The 19,195-nt window shown below is 40.1% G+C and overlaps 1 protein-coding gene across 1 annotated transcript; it reads right to left on the minus strand.

The window, feature by feature from the left end:
- Positions 1-6,004: 6,004 nt before the first annotated feature.
- sbk3 (SH3 domain binding kinase family, member 3) lies at positions 6,005-18,629 on the minus strand. Its single transcript, XM_034174592.1, has 4 exons — positions 18,324-18,629; positions 11,833-11,980; positions 11,163-11,365; positions 6,005-6,968 (listed from the first exon to the last, which is right to left on the minus strand). Exons 1-4 carry the CDS (start codon positions 18,327-18,329, stop codon positions 6,222-6,224), a joined length of 1,104 nt encoding a protein of 367 aa, XP_034030483.1. The 5' UTR covers positions 18,330-18,629; the 3' UTR covers positions 6,005-6,221.
- Between the last annotated feature and the right edge of the window lie 566 nt (positions 18,630-19,195).

The following is a 19,195-nucleotide window of genomic DNA, read 5'->3' on the forward strand; positions in this document are numbered from 1 at the left end:
AAAGATCCAAATTTTAGATAAAGTTGAGGCCGTGGCCTGCTCCGTTTCCTAATAAAATTAATTTAAAAAGGTTAAAAAGTATAGTAACATACTATGCCAGTATGCTAGCCATACAGTTGTCCATTCGGCTGCTCCCATTTTGTGTTTGGGGTCGCCACAGCGGATACAACCAGATCCGCATTGATATTTGGCACAGATTTTACACCGGATGCGCTTCCTGACACAACTTCAGTGTTACCTGGAGAAACACACACAGCCGCTGGTGTTCCAAAGAGGTCTCCCATTCGAGTACTAACCAGGTCCCGCACTGCTTAGTTTCTGAGATCTGACGGGATCAGGATACGAAAGGCAAAATAAGTGAGTTTTAAGTCTGGACTTGAAAGTCTCTACAGAATCTGACTGTTTTATTGATACAGGGAGATCATTCCACAAACAAGTGCAAGATAAGACAAAGCTCTGTGACCCACAGGCTTTGTCTTATCTTGCACCTTAGGGACACAAAGTAGCCCTGTACCCTGAGAATGCAGAGCCTGGGCCGGTACATAGGGTTTAATTAAGTCAGCTAAGTAGGGAGGTGCCAGTCCGTAAACAGTTTTATAGGCTCGTAACAAAACCTTAAAATCTGATCTCACAGGGACAGGAAGCCAGTGAAGAGATGCCAAAATGGTTGTAATGTGGTCAAACTTTCTGCTTCCTGTCAAAAGTCTGGCAGCAGTATTTTGAACCAACTGGAGACCCATAATGATGGACTGCAGTAAAACAGAAAATAGAACATTGCAGTAGTCCAATCTAGAAGAGACAAACAGATGAATTAGGGTCTCAGCATTAGCCATAGACAGGATAGGACGAATCTTCGCAATATTTCACAGGTGGAAGAAAGTAGTCCTCGGAATATTTCTAATGTGGAGGTCAAAGGACAATGTAGGATCAAAAATTACCCCAGCATTCCTCACTTTGTCAGTGTGATGTATGAGTGATGTATGACACACGAACCTAGGCTAAGCATTAGCTGGTCAAATTGATGCTGATGTCTCACTGGACCAAGAACCATCATTTCCGTCTGATCAGAGTTTAAAAGTATGAAATTGCTAGACATCCAGCTTTTCACTGATGCAAGGCAATCTTCTAAGGATTTTATGTGGATGAGATTACCAGCAGTTATTGGCATGTATAACTGAGTATCATCAGCATAGCAATGAAAGGTAATCCCAAAGGGCTGCAATATGTGCCCAAGGGGTGCTATACAAAGGGAGAAAAGCAGGAGGCCTAAGACGGACCCCTGTGGAATCCCAAATTTCATGTCACTAAGGTTCTGAGGTGGAGCTACCATGTGTTGATGTTTTATGCCAGTTGCCCTTCGTGACGCAACTCCATATTACATGGATAATGGGGTCAGGGGTCGGATTGAAGGGGGGACCTTCCGTACTGGAAAACAAGCTCACTTAAAGTGCCTATCTATTGTAAATGAAATGTCAAATTCTATTCTAAAAAAATAAAGAACTAGAGTACCGCACTTGTAAAGTGCAAACCTCTGCCAACACTAGTTTCCAATACCACAAATTTTTACCTTGGAAAAAAGTTTCAAGGTCAAAGTGTTGTTAGAAGTGACTTTTTATAAGCTAAAATATAATACAAAATATAGATCAAAAGGGTTTTTCAATGTTAAAATATCTACTAATAATCTGATGTTTAATGACCATCATGTGGAACTTTTAAATATTGAAGGTTACGAAGCCCTTTGTATGAAGCAGCACTGGACAGCACAGCAATATTCTCTGTGATTACTGTGTGCCACTTCAGGAGATGTAAAATCAGCAGGATGTGGCTGTGGTGTTTTTGTCTTTGTTCTTCCCTGACACTGTCTTTGAATCGATAACACAAGACATGAGGACATCATGTTGAGGTTTGAGAAACACTTGAGTGACACTGACATTTGTCACCATTTTGTGACATTTTATGGTCATATTTAGTTTTTCCATGTAGTTTCAAATTTGGATCTGCATATTAATTTAGTGTTTGTGATGTAAATCCAGATCCACAAAGAGAAAGAACTTTAAGTGCATTTTATTGTATGTCCACATGAGCTTTGAAACCAGCCCTGGGTGATTTTGTGAAATAGTAAAGGTCGCCAGAACATGGTGCTGGGATTATATATCCTATCTGGCCTGAGAATGCTTTGCTGGCCCCTGAAGGAGCCATCAGGATATGTGTGTGGGGGGGGTGTCAAAGGATGTGCTATTCCCGTCATGTCAAAACTCACTGCTGTTAAAGTGATGCAAAATGGATCAGCGAATAAACAGGAGAACACATAGGACTTAAACAGGACTTAACAGTTTTAGTGCATTTATAAGACACTCTTCAGATTGACAAAAATTAAGGTAAAACAAAGATATAGTGAGATGTTCTTTTAAAATGTTAATCCTTCTGCCATGAAGGCTTTTGTTTGTTTGTTTGTTTGCTTGTTAGCAGGATTACATAAAAAATGACTTTGTGATGTTGACATTTCTTCTCACAACAATTAAAAGATATTTAGGCATTGTGTTTCATGTGTTATTTTGTCCCATTCTTCCTACAAACACATCTTTAGGTGTACAACAGTATGGTGCTGCAGTTTTCATTTTTAAAATTCATACATTCTATATTTGGGACAGACCAGGACTGCAGGCAGGCCGGTCCACTACTATATCATCTTCTTCCACAGCCATGCCTTTGTAATGTGTGCAGAATGTGGTTTTGCATTGTGTAGTTGAAAAATGGGTGGACGTCCCTGGAAAAGATGTTGTCTTGAAGGCAGCACATGTTGCTCTAAAATCTCATTGTACTTTTCTGCATTAATACTGAAATCACCACAGTGTAAACTACCTTTGCTCAAGGCACAGGGATGGACCCCAGGTGGACTCCAATTAAGCTGCAGAAACATCTCAAGGATGATCAGGGGACACAGGATGCACCCAAGCTCAATTTTGAGCTTATGGCAAATGCTTTGAATATTTATATACATATGATTTATTAGTTTAGTTTTGTTTTTTACAAGTTTGCATAAATTTAAAAAAAATACTTGTTTCATGTTGTCATTATGGGGTGATGTGAGTAGAATTTTGAGGGAAATTAATTTACTCTATTTTGGAATAAGGATGTAACAATACAAAATGTAGAACAAGCGGAGCACTGTGAATACTTTCTGGATACACCGTAGCAACATGCTACTGAATGACTTCATCAAACTGCAATAGGTTCATCAAACGGTGAGTTTTAAAGCATTTCAGTGGCGGCGCCAGGAAATTTTTGTTGGGGGGAGCTGGGGTAAAAGTTGGAGGGGCTCCACAAAAAGTCGTCGAAATGAACAATATATTCTAAATTGCTTTATAAATACCAAGTTATATGTTTTAGTCGCCCGTGCTCCTCTAAAATGTGTTATCAAAGCACACACACATCACTTAGAATGATTTCAAGTTCAGTAAACTTGCACATAGATGTACATACAAACTGAATTCATTGAAATGGTGCTCAAGACAATGCATGGAATCAACCTTACACAAATCATCTATATCAAAGATTTATTGCCAAAAACACAGAGGTCATAACCATTTGATTTACAAATATCCTTTGATTTGTACACGTGCTTTGTGATCCACAAACACAAATTTCTGATTTGTAACTTGTGTGTGGGTTTTTACAAATAAATGTTTATTTGCAAAACTGAAAGTTCTGTTTGTGAAGGGTGATTCAGCATTGGTGGATCACCGAACACACACATTCATCACTTTGCTCCGTTACGCAATATTAAGACATTCTCAGCGCAAAACTGCAGTTGAGATCCACAAATATGTCAGTCGCTATTCACATTATTGGCAGAATTATTGGGGGAGCTGAGGGGGGCTTGGCTCATTATTGGGGGAGCTTAAGCCTCCCCAAGCCCCCCCCCCGGCACCACCACTGAGCATTTTCATAGTCCAAATACAATAGACATCCTCCTATATAGCTTAACAGAGTAATAATAATATGATCTGAAGGGCTGCCTGAAGAGTTATAATGGTTCTATTGTTATGTGCCGACGCGGGTTGAGGAGCGGACCTGCGTCTGACTGAACCCAGCGCTAAATAACCAGAAAGCGGTTCCAAAAACAAAACATTTATTTCCCTTTCTGTGCAATAATTGTGTACAACATAATATATGGTTTGTCTGGCAGAGTGAAGGACGGCGCGCTCTCCAGCGCCCAAAGGGATCGAAGCCCGGCGCTTCTGGACTCAAATTCACCGCCAAACACCCCCCAGGTGGACACGACAAACTGACTCTGTGAAGGATAGAAGAGGTGAGGTAAGTCAACAGCTACAACTAATATCCTTCAAAGGCACACACTATCAGCAACACATTCAGGTCTGAATTTAAGCTTTATGTAAATAAGCAGCTTCTCACAACAGGTGGAGGATCATCAGTCCACACGCCACGGCCGTGAGAAGCGAGCTGCACAATTCTCATCAATGTTCAAATATACTGCGTAACAAAATACCAAATTACTATTAACACTTATTTAGACAATCATTCACCTCTGATGTGTGCTGACAGCATGTGTCCCTCACCCGTCCTCCTTCACAGGCACGATGTGTCAAACCCAGGCGCGGTCCTCAGCGTCTCACAAACGAACGTCACAAGGTCGAGTTCCCGGCAATTCTGCTTGAATCACTCATGGCTTAAATGCAGAATGCCATCTCATTATCTGCTTCAGCTGAAAGTCTTTAAGTCTGCACGTGAGCATCATCCACAGGTGCTGCGAGTCATTAGGCCTGCACATGAACATCCTCCACAAGTGCAGCCAATAATGTTGATGAGGGTGAAGGATTCTTCTGCCAGCACCTTCTCCACAGACAAAAACCAGTTTGCATACCACCTGGAGAGCAAAGAAAAGAAAACAACACAAAAACATCCAGCCAAACCCCCCAACACACAACATCTATGCTGTGATTGTTAAATACATTGATTATTATCACCCAGTGACAGCTGATACTGTGTGTGAGAGAGAGTTAACAAGGTTACTGTATTTTGCTACAAATATAAATTCAGTTAATGGTCAATGGACTGTGCTTATATAGTGCTTTTTCCATCTGAATCAGAAGCTCATGGCCCTTCACAGTGATGCCTCACATTCACATCAGAGCACTGCCTTGCAAGCTGCTCAGCTGCACACTGGGAGCAACTGGAGGATTAAAGACCTTGCCCAAGGGCCCTTAGTAATTTTTCAGGTCTGATGGGGTTTAAACTACGGATATGGTCTTAAGACCAACACTTAACTGCTTGAGACCATCACCTCCCTAGCTGACAGTTTAGTGGGTACACCTAGTGAAAAGTAATGTAGCCTTGTAGCAAGTCCACCTTCATGAAGAAGTGAAGATGTGTCCTCTTAAAAATCAGTACCACTGGCCGTCACTTCAGCTATTGATGATTGGTGGCTCTTGACGCAGTGCCATATCAGAAATCATGGATGTTAATCTTATACTTGCACCCTTCACCTTTACACACCGAATTTCCAGATTCCTTGAACCGTTAAGTTATATTGTGCACTGTAGAGGGTGAAATAGGCAAATCCCTTCCCATCTTTCTTTGTAGAACATTTTTTCAAACCTTTCAACAATGTCCTCATGCATTTGTTGACTGAAATAACATCACCATTTCTTTTTCATTTTTTTAAAACCCATTGGTACCCCTAAATTGCCCCATCCTAACTTTTTTGGAATGCGTTGAAGACTTTAAAATGTAGAAACAAATGATGTTAACCACACAAAACATGAGATATGTTGGAATCATACTGCCTGCAGTGAAATAGAACTCAAAGTAAATGTAAGAATAAATGTCTTTATTTATTTGCATTTGCCATCCCAACTTTTTCTGGTTTGGGGTTGCAATATGTGGGAGACATATAGTCAAATTTGATATAAAAAAAACCAAACAAACAAACAAACAAAACATTTCTTTTATTTAGAAGACACAGGAAAATCCAAATTTTACAATCATTATAATACATCTTTTTTAGTACAATAATCATTTTAATATTATCTACACTGTTCATAAAGAAACACTGTAATTTGCACAGCAACAGAAGTTATGTTAGGGGTTATAATTATTTAAAAAATAAATAGATCCTTTGAAATAGATTTTAAAACACCAAAAATACATTTCATTTTTATAACAAATACAGCATTCTGAACATATTTACATATAAATTTCTATCTCTCCCCTCTGCCTTCCTTCACCAGTTCCCCTTCTACTCCTCCTCCCTCCCTTATTTTTTTGGCTTCTTTCTTTGCTTCCTCTGCTTTCCTCGCCTCCTGTCTTTCTGTCTCCATCAGCCACGGCCCGCCCAGATAGCACAAGATCTCATCAGGTCTTCCACGAAGCTCAGGGTTAGGGTGGAGGAGCTCTTGGAGCAGAGTCATCACGAGCGGGCTGAGGCCCACAAACTGTGATGGAAGACAGCCAACCCTTTGGTTTGCCTTCCTGACTTCTTCGCTAATCGTCTCCTTCTTTTCAGCCTCACAATCAAACCACTCCTTGTATCTGCGGTAGCCAGTGTCATCCTGGGTGCTTTCCTCCCAGGGGAAGCAGCCTGTTAGCAGGCAGTAGGTCAACACACCGAGGGCCCAGCTGTCAATAGACGGTCGCACTATGATCCAAATGTCCTCCTCGTCTTCAGTCTCTTTGGATTCCCGCTGCTCCATCAGCTTGTCAAACTCTTTAGCTGGCGCCACCTCAGGAGTACAGAAGGGCGACTCATACCAGACAGCACGGACACAGGTGCCAATGGCACGAGTGAGGCCAAAGTCGCCCAGTTTGACCCAGCGGCAGGAGCTGTCACACAGGAAGATGTTCTCAGGTTTGATGTCCCGGTGCACGAAGCCCAGAGAGTGGAGGTGGGAAACGGCACCACTTAACTGGGCCATCACCCTCTGCACGCAGTCCTCATCCACCCCTTTCTGAAACACACACACACACACACACACATTGTGCTGCTGTTGTAATTATACTGCATGCAACTTGTAATACCACAAATTCCTGAAGGACTGTAAGCAGATGAGCAAACTCTTTTCTTACGGCTGATAAGCAGATCACATGATCCCTCATGTTTGTCTGTTTGTGAGATTATTCAGAGTTTTCCACAAAATGTAATGGCATAATGAATCTTAAGAGGTATAACCAGTGACAGCTCAGCTAACAGTAGAGGTGGGCGATACCAGGAATTTTGGTATTGATCCGTTACCAAGTAAATACAGGCGCAGTATCGCCGATATCGATACCGATACTTTTTCATATTTAAGCTTCATAGATCCAAAGGATCCAAAAGATCTAGGATAGATTTTTGCCAAACATTGTACAAAATACAACAAAATACTTTATTATCACTATCAACATTTTTGTTAAAAAATATCACTCAACACAACTTAAAACAAACTCTCCTGAGGTAGAGGGCTGACAAACCATAATACAAGGGTGCACTGCTCTGTGTTGTGTGACACAGCGCAGCGCTGCTCTTACAGACAAAGAGTAGACTTTGATGAATCTCCGTGCGCAGCAGTCAGTGCGTGCGGGAGAGAAAAAAGCTTGAGTATCGATCTTTTTTACATGAGGATTGTTCAATATCAATACCAGCGTTGGTATCGATATTAGGATCCATCCGCCCACCTCTAGCTAACAGCTAATTAGTCAAGTCAAGTCTGGGTGCATGCACTTCGCCTCATCCACGACACCATGAAACCCCTTGGGTCATGGATGACAACCACGTAGGCAGACATTTGGTCCATTCCCACATTTCTAAAATAACCATCTATCTGCGCTCAGGAACCTGCACGCTGGATCATGCACAAAGAAATAGCAAACATGGCCAAAATGCCGATGCTGATGCTCCCTCACACCGTGATACTCATCATTAATTAGTGAAGATTTTTCTGCTGTGAACAATCTGTATGTTGAATGTGAACTACTGTTTAATTTCATTTATTCAGTCAATGTACATCTTGATCATCACCTGATCTTTGGCATTCAAACCTCCTTGTTTAGCTTTCCACATATTAAAAATTCACCTTTTTATCTTTATTTTTTCGAGGTTTTAAAGTAAAAACAAAACCAGGACAAAGCTAAATTTATACCATATTTTCCGGAGTATAAGTCATGGTTTAATAACTAGTTTGGGAGGCCCTGTACGTTCTACTCCATTGCGACTTATACTCAGAAAAATCATGTTACTAATATTAATAATTATAACAACTATTTATACAGGGCTTTCCCAGGAATCAAAGCACTAAACAAAATAAATTCCAACATGAAAAGAATAAAATGCTGATAATAAAAAGTACACTACAACAATGGAGAAAAACAAAACAAATTAAAGAGTTGATTATATAAAAAAGGTGTGCAACTTTACTCTGGTGTGAAGACTACAGTCTGCATTTTAGAATGCAGTCTTCCATGAAGACAGCTTTTACTAAAGCAAAACTGACAGATGCTGGCCCTGCACCTCAGGGTGCCGGACTGATCTTACGACACACTGCTTGTGGCGCCAATGACTGCGTGCTCACCTCAATAATGTACTCTGTTTTTCATGCTGTTTTTGCTGTTTCCTGTTTCTTCAGCTTGGTAAAATTTTGTAAAAACCGTGTAATTGTTAGAATGGCCTAAGCAGTGGGTCACCCCTCTGAGTCTGGTCTGCTTGATGTTTCTTCCTTAATGTCATCAGAGGGAGTTTATCCTTACCACTGTCGCCTCCGTGCTTGCTCTAGGGGTTGGTAAGGTTAGCCCTTACTCATGTGATGTGCCTTGAGGCAGCTTTGTTGTGATTTGGCACTGTATGAATAAAATAAATTGAAATTACTTATACTTTGAAAAATATGGTATACAAAAACACTAGTTAGCGGGAGTTTCAGCTAAATGTTTTATCAATTTATCAGTTTAACAATGTCACAGGTAACTTTTTAATTAGTGGATTAGTAATCAGTTTCTGAAAAACTAATCCATAACCGCCACTTGAAATGTCCTCTGGATCCAGATCCAGACCTGCTGTAGAACTATTGGGAAAGGACCAACATGAAAGAAGTTACTGCTTTATAAACAACAGGAATTCAAATGTGCAATAATGTTACTCAAAATTAAAAAATCCAGAACTTTTCATCGTTAGTTGCAGTAAACACTGTTGGTGTTATTCTATTTTTATTTTCCTTGATTGAATGTATTTAATACAATTCCATGTACATACCAAGGTATATACACTACAATACATAAAAATAAAAAAAATACATGGATAACACAATAAAGTGAAAACACTTATTTCCATTGTGGTCCATACATTCAACAGTTCTTAAATATATGGTTGGGGATGCTTTTTGATATCCCTGCACTGCATGGGTCCACTTTCGCAGGCTGGGAGTAGGCTGTGCTTGTTCTTATCAACACTCTGTGATGTTACTGGCAGGAGTACAAACACAGAAGGTGAGCGGGAAGCACTTATCTTGTCAGCGGTTACATTTTCCAGTAAAATGCACGTGCTGCATATTGAGTTGAGTAATTCACCAACCCAACTAAATTAAATTCATTAAAAAACAATTAGTTGTGCACAGTATTGCGCCTGTCCATTACTGTACACTTCCAAGAACATGGAACCACTGGTGCTACATTCTCCATTTTTGTGTGAAATTATTTCCAAGATACATCATTCCACACTGGCTGTGATGAAACATTGTCAAAAAAAGAAAGCATTTCTCCTGCCACAGTAATGACCAAAAATAACAACATCCCCCATACAAAGATCTCAGCAACCATTGAGGCTAGAGAGCAGATATGGGGCTTAAAGTACTCAACTTTCTATTTGATATTAAAGAATGTGTTTCCTGAAAAAGATCAGAAACATCACATTTGGCCTTTGACTCCAGTGCAAATATCCTTTTTGATGTATCTCAGTAATGTCTGGGTCTAAAAAGCAGATTGTAGACTTCACTTGCAGAGGGACCCCAAGTGTCAATGAAATGAAATAAAATGAAATAATTATTGTTGAATCTCAGTCACCACTGAGTGTATAGAACAGATTTTAGGCTTACACTACTCAGCAACCCCAAGTTTCCATTTGATTCATTTCAACATTTTTGGCTAAAATGACAAGAAAAGCCTGTTTGATGTTTGACCCAAATTAAATGGCACCATATTGTACGTTTGTAGAAACACCCATAAAAACACCTGTTTTGAACTTTCATCCTCATGAAATCACCCATTGTTGTATAACTGTTGAGTAAAGAGACAACACTCAGCGTCTCCAGTTTGTTTTTGTTTTTTAAAATTTGAGCCATTTTTAGGATGTAATACAGAAGAGATATTTTGGGACTAATTTGACACCAAAATCAAGACTATAATACACACAATAAAGACTATAGTGAGTGACTTGGACCACACGCAGTGGGTTGTTGCCTGGTTCCTCTGGCTCATATATACGTATAAAATGACATAATTATGACATGAAACAATATGAGTTGATAACGTGCCTGCTGTAAATTCACACAACACACCTAAACACAAAAAATGCTTTGCAAAGCTCCAGAACATCTACTTGTGGCATCTACTCTTCAATGCACTGCAAAATAAATAAATAAATAAAACATGAAAATATAGCTAGCTTAAGAGTAAAATAATAAATGAAGTAAATAAATAAACTTACTTAGCAAGAATGGAGTGCTGCAGTGCAGTGAACAGCCCATACACCTGTGTTGGTAGTGCTTCCATTATGTTGTGAAGCTTTGCAAAGCATTTTTGTGTTTGGGTGCAGTGTGTGAAATTGCAGCAGATGTGTTATTAAGTTAATTCGTTGCACGTGCTGCAGGTTATATTTGCTTGTGTTGCATTTTCTAGGAGATAATTTTAAAGAGCTTTTTTATGTAACTGTCATAGAATTGGTGCATGTGGGGGTTTTTTATGTGTTGTTAGTGCATTTCCTGGTGTAGTCTTAATTTGGAAGAGTTGCGGCTCCTGTTGGCCACTGTTGAATCTTCTTCTGCCATACACCTATCAACCTAATGTTCAACTTCAAATTTCCCTGAGCACACTGAGGAAGTTGTGAGAATAGAATAGAATAATTGTCATTGGTGTGCACAGTGAAGCTCAGGTGTACTGTGAAAAGGTGGTACACTGACCTCTGATGCGATCACATCGTACAGGTCCCCGTACAGGCAAGCCTGCTGGGCAAAGACATAGTAGGTTGGGGTGGAAAAGAAGATGCCAACAGCCCGTGTCAGAGAGGGATGCGTGCAGAAGGACAGGGAGAGGTTGTATTCTCGTAGGAAAGATGTAAGAGAGGTAGACTGACGTGGGAAGAATTTTAGAGCCATCGGGGTCCCTGGCAGGAACAGAGGAACAAAATACGGTCTGAAAAACCCCCACTTCTGATGGAATGTAGGTGGTATTTATCACTGACATGATGAACACACAGCCATCCCCTCGGGCTGTGTTGCATGACTGTGTCCCAGTAGAAGCAACATTATCCCAAAGAATGTAGTAAAGCACTTCATTAAAGCAACACAAGGGCAACAGATTAAATGAACGCTACCAAAAAGTGGCTCTGTCATCACATCACTGCCACATGGATCTCTCAATGCACGTACCTTCCTCATTAGACAGAAACTCAAGACTGAGGCCGGCGTGCTCTTTCACAGTTTCACGTTTCATATTTCACTAAAGCTTAAACACATTCAAAGGCAGCTCTTGATGAAGAAACATAAATGGAAAATTTAAACATACGAATCAACTAAGCTGACGTAACCCATTCAAACGGTGATGACCTTTAACCTTGAGTGTCATACCAACCTCTCTTTCGGTGTACAGTCAGCATGACCTTTCCGTAAGACCCTTTTCCCAGCAGTTTGACCATCTTGAAGTGATTAGACACCTTCAGGCTGGGCATCGACTGCGCTGACAGGAAACATAGCTCGTCAAGATCCTGAGCCGTTGCAGCCTAGAAGGTACACGTGCACAGCCCATGCTTAGTGTTGACGCACAATATCTACATTCTGTGCCGTAAAAGGAAAAGCAAAGTGATCCGCTGACTGGTTAGCATGTGCTGTTCTTTAGGGCCCCTTCACACATAATACGAATAAGTACAAATTAGGGCCAATCACGGTGGAATAGCTTGTATGAGCAAACCACAAAAACACTGAGCCGACGGGCAGGTGTGAACGATTCCGCTGTGCAAGCTCGTGCATGACACTGTTGCGTGCACAAAGCCGTCGTAGCAGGAACACAGTGTGAGGGGTTGGTAAGGTTAAACCTTACTTGTGTGAATCGCCTTGAGGCAACTTTGTTGTGATTTGGCGCAATATAAATGAAATTAAATTGAAATTGAGCAGCTGGAGCATGTGTAACCACATCGCACAGCTGCTGTGAAAAAAAAATACATGCCTCCCATGGGATTCGAACCTGCAGTTTACAAAAGCTCTGATTGCCAGCCAGAAACTTTAACACTACGCTACCATTGCTGGCCTGAAAAAGGTGTGGAAAAATGCCTGATATCAACAAGGACATAAATGTATTTTTTTTAAAAAGAGAAAAAAGCGCCATGATAACTGACCAAATGGCATTTGTTACAGTGTATTTATGGTGATACGTGACTGAAAGTGGCGTATTTGTTGCACTGTTGGCTTGTCATATAGTCCTGAGGTGCGCTGGACACACATGTCCTGTCATATAGATGTGACACTCAGATCGCCTGCTGCATGCACACATAAACTGATGGTCCGTTTCAGCTGGGACAACCCATCAATGTGCGCGCTATGCGCACTCTCCGGCCCATCGCAAAAGCGATATATGCTTATGTATTTCCACATGAGGACAACAAGCACACACACACACGTGTGTCCGTCAAAACATGGTATGTGTTCTGCAGCTGTGACATCCAGGACCAGAGATGTCAACAGCCGCTGCTGTTGGCAGCCAGCCACGTCGCCCGTCCAGTCAACGCACAGACCAAGGTGTCACTCTGTGAAGAGATGAGAGACGCCTCACCTGCGGGGGAGCGCGCAAAACACACACACACGTGTTGTGGGGGGAGCCGACACTCTGGTACGCCACTTGACTGTTTTCGTGCTGACAGTGCGAATGGCCACACATTTTCTAAGCGCCAAGCGAGCGGTGTTCATGTGTGTCACCCAGAATTTGTCCGACACCTGCCGCGAGAGGGTTCAATGGACTCTCACAGTGCACACTCTGTCTTTCAGCCGCTGGTGTGCGCAAATAGTTGTAGCAACAGGTGTGAGGCGTTAGAGGCAGTTATGATTTTACACGTATTGCATTCAATTCCTGCTTCATGTGCAATTCATGCACAATTTGACCACATTCGTACTATGTGTAAAGGGGCCCTAAGGATGGATAATGTCACAGACATCTGAATCTGATGGTGCTAACGCTGGCTAACTGAGTAATAAGCTGTGCTGGGCGCAGTTCAGCTAATCAGCTAACAGCTAATTAGGAAAGCTAACGTTTCTGTTTGTGGCTTAGCTATTCAGCTAACTTTGAAAACTATTAGCAGACCATTAGCTTCCATTAAATTTAATTCTGCTAGCTTTAAGTCAACTAAGATTTTTTTTTAATGAAGTTTGAAATTGTCAAAATGTTTGGAAATCCTAAAATCATCTGTGATTGTTCTTGTTGGATATTACACACAAATCCAATAAAGGCCATTAAGACATTGTGTGAAGCTAACAAGCATGACCTCAAGGAGACAGAGTAGCAGGACATCAAGCCAGAGTAAATGCATTAATTACATTATTTAAAATCCAAGTGTATCTTTATTACTTAATATTTCTTACTTGTTTAATACTTTATATACTTAATACAAAATAACACTGATCCAACATTGATCCATGTTTAACCTGACATTGAATCAATGTATAAAAAATATGTTGGATTTGAAACTTGAATTAATGTACAAATCCTAAACAACATAGGTATTCACCATAATGTTCAACTGCTTGTAGGGATTCCCTAAAATGTTAAAATCTACAAGTAACACATCTACTGCTTTGGCTAAATAAATGGGCAACACTTGTTATGGATTTCTGAAAGAAATGAAAAATACATCAAAATACACACCAGAAATCTAACCACATTTCAATGACATATCAGTTTCACATTCTGACATTGATACAACATGAGAAGATCGACGTTGATTGACGTCAAAACGTAATACAAACAAGAAACACCATTGCTAGAATATTGCAGCCATGCCCACTGTTTCATTTCATTTGTTTGTTTAATTATGTAAATCTTGATCATCATCTATTTTTGGCATGCAAAACCTTGTGTTGTGGGCTGGGGTGTTTGGCTGGCTTGGTTTTTGTTTTCTGTTTCTCCCACCAGGTGGTATGCATTCAGGACTGAGTGGCTGAGCATTAGGACCTCACCCTGAACACCTGAGGCTTGTTATCACGTGCAGGTCATCAGGACTCACAGCTGTGGTGTATTTTGTCTTAATCAGAGATTGCTGCATTTAAACCTTGAATGCACAGTGTGTGATTGCCAGAGACTCGACCTTGTGAGCAGACGTGTGAGATCGATCGACGTCAGGAGAACAATCTCACCATCACGGACGCAGAGACCGCTCCAGGTTTGACGCCACAGTCTGTGAAGGAGGATTGGGTGAGGTCTCACGCTCTTCAGCACACTTCCTGAGGTAATTTGGTTTTGGTGACTTTTATGAAGTAATGACAGTGGATTTGGTGTCCCTCACACCTTGTTGTATTGAGCTGTCACGTTATGCTAATTGTCTAATCAGCTTCTGCTGCAGTGGAGATTTGAACTGAGTTGTTCCGTGCCTGCAGGGTGAGAAGCTGATGTATAGATATAAGCCAGGAAGTGTTTGCTGATTGCGTGCACCTTTGAGTTGTGTCTCTCTGTGTGGAGTTGGACTCACCTCATGTTTTCTTTCTTCACAGACTCGGTTTGTCACGGCCACCTGGGGGGTGTCGGCGGGGTCCCTGGGTCCGAACTGCTGTGGCTCCGGACCGTTTGCGCTGTTGAGAGCGCGCCGTGTTTCCACCTCACCAGACCGCGGACTTTTTAGTTGTTTAGCACTGCTCACTGTTATGTTTATTAAATTCTGTTGTCTTTTGAACCGTGCTCTGCTTATTTTATGCTGGGTCCTTTCAAACGCTGGGTCGGTGTTCCGACCGCGTCCGAAACATAACACCTTGTTGGGAATCTCCATGTTTATGCTTCAACACAAACTAAAATTTCAGTTCTTTAGGTCTGCTTTTCAACGTATTAAAAAGGGAAAAAAACAAGTCAGAGCTAAATTCATACAATAAACAATAGTGGTCCGTGGTATTTTCAGATAAATGTTTTGTCAATTTAATATAATCACTCAACTTTTCAGTTTGTGGATTAGCAGTTATTGAGGCCAACTTTTAGGTTAAATGACTGTGACTAACACTGGTAATGAGGACACAAAGACTATATATATATATATATATATATATATATATATATATATATCTTTTTACAACCATATGCAGCTCTTTCAGTGAACTCTGTCTTAAAAAGTCTAATTACTACATTTTCTTTGGCTGTTTCCTTTTAAAACTTGCCAACCCTGTACAGTTTTAGCAGAAAGGAAAATGGAGCCTACAACTGCATTATTTCTGATCTGACTGAGATTAGCACTGCTTTATCATACTTTAATAAACCTTTTGTACTCAAACATTAATATGATGCTTTATCTGGCTATTCACATGATTCCACAGAACAGAATTATGAGATACAGCTTAACAAAAGACAAAATGATTATAAGAAGATACCATTTTCACTTTTCACCTGAATCATGCATTTGAACAGGTGTGTTAATCCACTGATTTTTACAGTATTTCTGTTCATTTCGCGGAACATTTAAAATTATTTCTCTAGTTTGGTTGAAGACGATGCACAAGTGTTTTGTCATTCTATCATCATTAATAAATATTTAATTGTGGTATAAGAGATGAAATAATTTGACATATAATATTTGTTTAGAATTTATTTGAGTATATACCCTGCATATTAAACAGTGTTGTGCACATTTTAGACACCTTAGAATTTTGATGAAGATTGCATTTTTAATGATTTGCACTTCATTTGTGTATCAACACTTCATCAAATTTGAAGTTTCCAAAAACTTGTATTCCAACAAAAATCAAACGTGTGATTTCTTCTCCCTATTTAGCACCTTATCATTATTCCTTTGCACATTAAATGTGCAGAAAGCATGTGTGCAGCACTGTAAATCATTTAGAAATCAGATTTTTTTTTAAATTCAATTACATTTCCATTCACTGAGATTTCCATTCAATAAGATTTCCATTCACACACCCATATCAAGAACTTTCTATGAAAGGCACTGACCTGCCTTAATAAAAGACACTTCAGTACATCGCTATCACTGTAAACCCGAATGATTAAATAGTGTAAACTCAAAGTTTTACGAAAACATTCTGCTTACTTAAATATTTCAAGTTTGTGTAACATGGTCTTGCTTTTCGAGTAAATTAAACTCGTAATTTTTGATTGACTTGAACTAATTGTATATTAAGTAAGTAAAACTTTAAAGCATAACTTAAGCACAACTTAAAAGAATTAAGTAATTATATATGAAAATATTTGAGTATACTTAGTGAGTGCTGTAGCAGGGGTGGGTGGCCAAATAGTTAGTGCGCTTGGTTTCAGTGCAGAAGGTTCCTGGTTCAAATCCCACCCCTACCACATTACTACATGTAATGTGGAGTCCCATCAGGAAGGAGAAGCCGGTGTAAAATGTGTGCTGGGTCAACGTGCATCCACCTCAGATCTGCTGTGGTGACCCTGAATAAAAACAAAGGCTAACTTTTACTTAATGAGCACCTTAGTTTAATTGTAATCATGAGGTACAGGTAGCATATAATTGTAACTTTTAAGTTCTAGGAACAATTGACTTTTAACTTTATGAACTCAAAACTTTTGTGGCAATTGATTGCCTTAACCCCTTAACGCCTATTGTCGCATATATGCTACAATATTTGACTCAAATATGCAACATACCAAATTGACCAGTATGCCTGTTGTCGCAAATTTGCAACATACCATTATTATTATTATAACATTATAACATAAATTATTACCAAAATTACTATTTATTTTTTGTTTAAAAGTGAAATTAATAATCTCAACATTATTCACCATCTACTTAAAGGCAAAAACACACACAAAACATTTTTTTATATACAGCTATATTCAGGCATTAAGGGGTTAATATTTTTGAGTTCTGCTAACTTGTTCGGGTTTACAGTACTTGAGCCAACACCTCTGATTCACAAGTTGCTTATCAACAAATTCACATGGACTTACAGTTTGAAAAAGCAATTGTTATGATGGATCTGTAAAAATAAGATGTGGTTTCAGACATGGTGCGCATGACATCGATGTTATCATGACAGCTATTTATCAGAGAGCTGATGATGTGTGACATGTACAGACATACAGAATGACACTCCTGTGTAGATACTAATAGACCATGTTTCCACAAAGTCAGCGTGTCCCCACTGACAATATGTCCAGGCTGGATTGCATTTCTAAGATGATATCAGGACAGGAAAAGAAAAATCAGAGAATGATGTACCTGCATGGAACATAAGTCATTAAAAATATATCAAATTAAATGAGAGGATGTCTAAGATGATGGAAAGTGCAGTCTGAAAACACAGACAGGTCTTTTATATTAACATTCAGAATTTAGAGCTCCAAATTAAAAACTAGTTGAGGTTTTGCAGACTGAGTTGTCAGCATGTGCATTGCTTAATTACATTATGACACTACTTGGCTGCTCTTCCTGTCATGCCAAAATGAAAGGAATGTCATTAGTGACCTGTAATAAGTGCAAGTGGATTTTGCCCCAACTTCAAATTGAATTTACAGTTATTAGCTGTGCTACATTAAGCAGAGGGTGTGTTACCGTTGCAGGATCAGCCTGACATTTGTAACTCAATGTGATTATTAATTTATCCCTATTAAATGTTGACATGGCAGCAAATGGTCTGACATTCTGAGTGTATTAACAAATTTGAAGCACAGTAAGTGTGCTCAGCACTACAAAGTGACAATGTGGTTCTTATCGGTTTGTCAGCCTTCACAAGCCTCAGTTGTCTTTGCAGTATAAAGGTTGTTGCTGCACAAATCCAATGCATGCAGAAGATTTTGTGATTTGTATCATGCACCTCACTACAATTTTTAGTTTTGATATTTTATGAAGTGCACATGTAAAGACTTGATGATTGAGAAGAGTGAAGTTCAGTACTTACAGTCATTGCTGTGGTTGCTCTGTTCACTTTGGTTTTGCTCTTTTCAGCACTTAAAAAAGCTCCTGAATGGTTTCAAGCTGCTGGAGATCTACTGGGTGCACCTCATCAACCTGACAGATTGGAAGCTGCTGCTTTTATCTTCTCTCCGTTGTGCCATTCAGCTGCTTTATATAAATGATGCACACAGGAGACCTGGATAATAAATGTGTACTTTTCCCAAGGAGGATCACACTGTTTTCACTCCCTCCTCTCTCTCTCTCTCTCTCTCTCTCTCTGCCCTTCCTTTTGTGCCAGCTTTCTCACTCTCTTGCCTCCTATGCTGGCAAACGTGCATGAACCACTGACAAGGTATTTCAAACCTCTCCCGCTCACTCCCCGTGTGCCCCTCGCTCTTCCACAACAGAGCGGTGTTAATGTTCTGACGTTTCCAATCTGTCAGTCAGTCTGACAGCCTTAACCCGTGGCTTTCCCGTTCCTCAGCTGTCACTCAGTGTCTGTGATGTCCAACATGTCCAGTTACACCCCTTGCCCTCTTTTACCCCCTCTTTCCGTGTCTCTCCTTAATTCTCACCTTCTCAGTCAGTCCGAGTGGGTGATTTCCTTCCACAGTGTAGGGATTCCTTATTTAATCAACTGGCATGCTGGAATGTTTGTGACACGCCAATGAGCTCTGTCTATGATCCCTAACTCTTACTGGGATTAATTGTGTGACATATGAACTCTTTTATTGTCCAGCATGACTGCCCTTTCTTTCTGCGTTGCCCTTCATTTCAGTCTGTCTCTGCAGGAGGCAAAGTGCTCCAGAGCCACTTAACAACTCTGTAACCATTTAACAACAGAGGAAAAAATGTCTAATAATAATAATAATAATG

This window comes from Thalassophryne amazonica, chromosome 7, assembly GCF_902500255.1.
Source record: "Thalassophryne amazonica chromosome 7, fThaAma1.1, whole genome shotgun sequence".
Lineage (NCBI taxonomy): Eukaryota > Metazoa > Chordata > Actinopteri > Batrachoidiformes > Batrachoididae > Thalassophryne > Thalassophryne amazonica.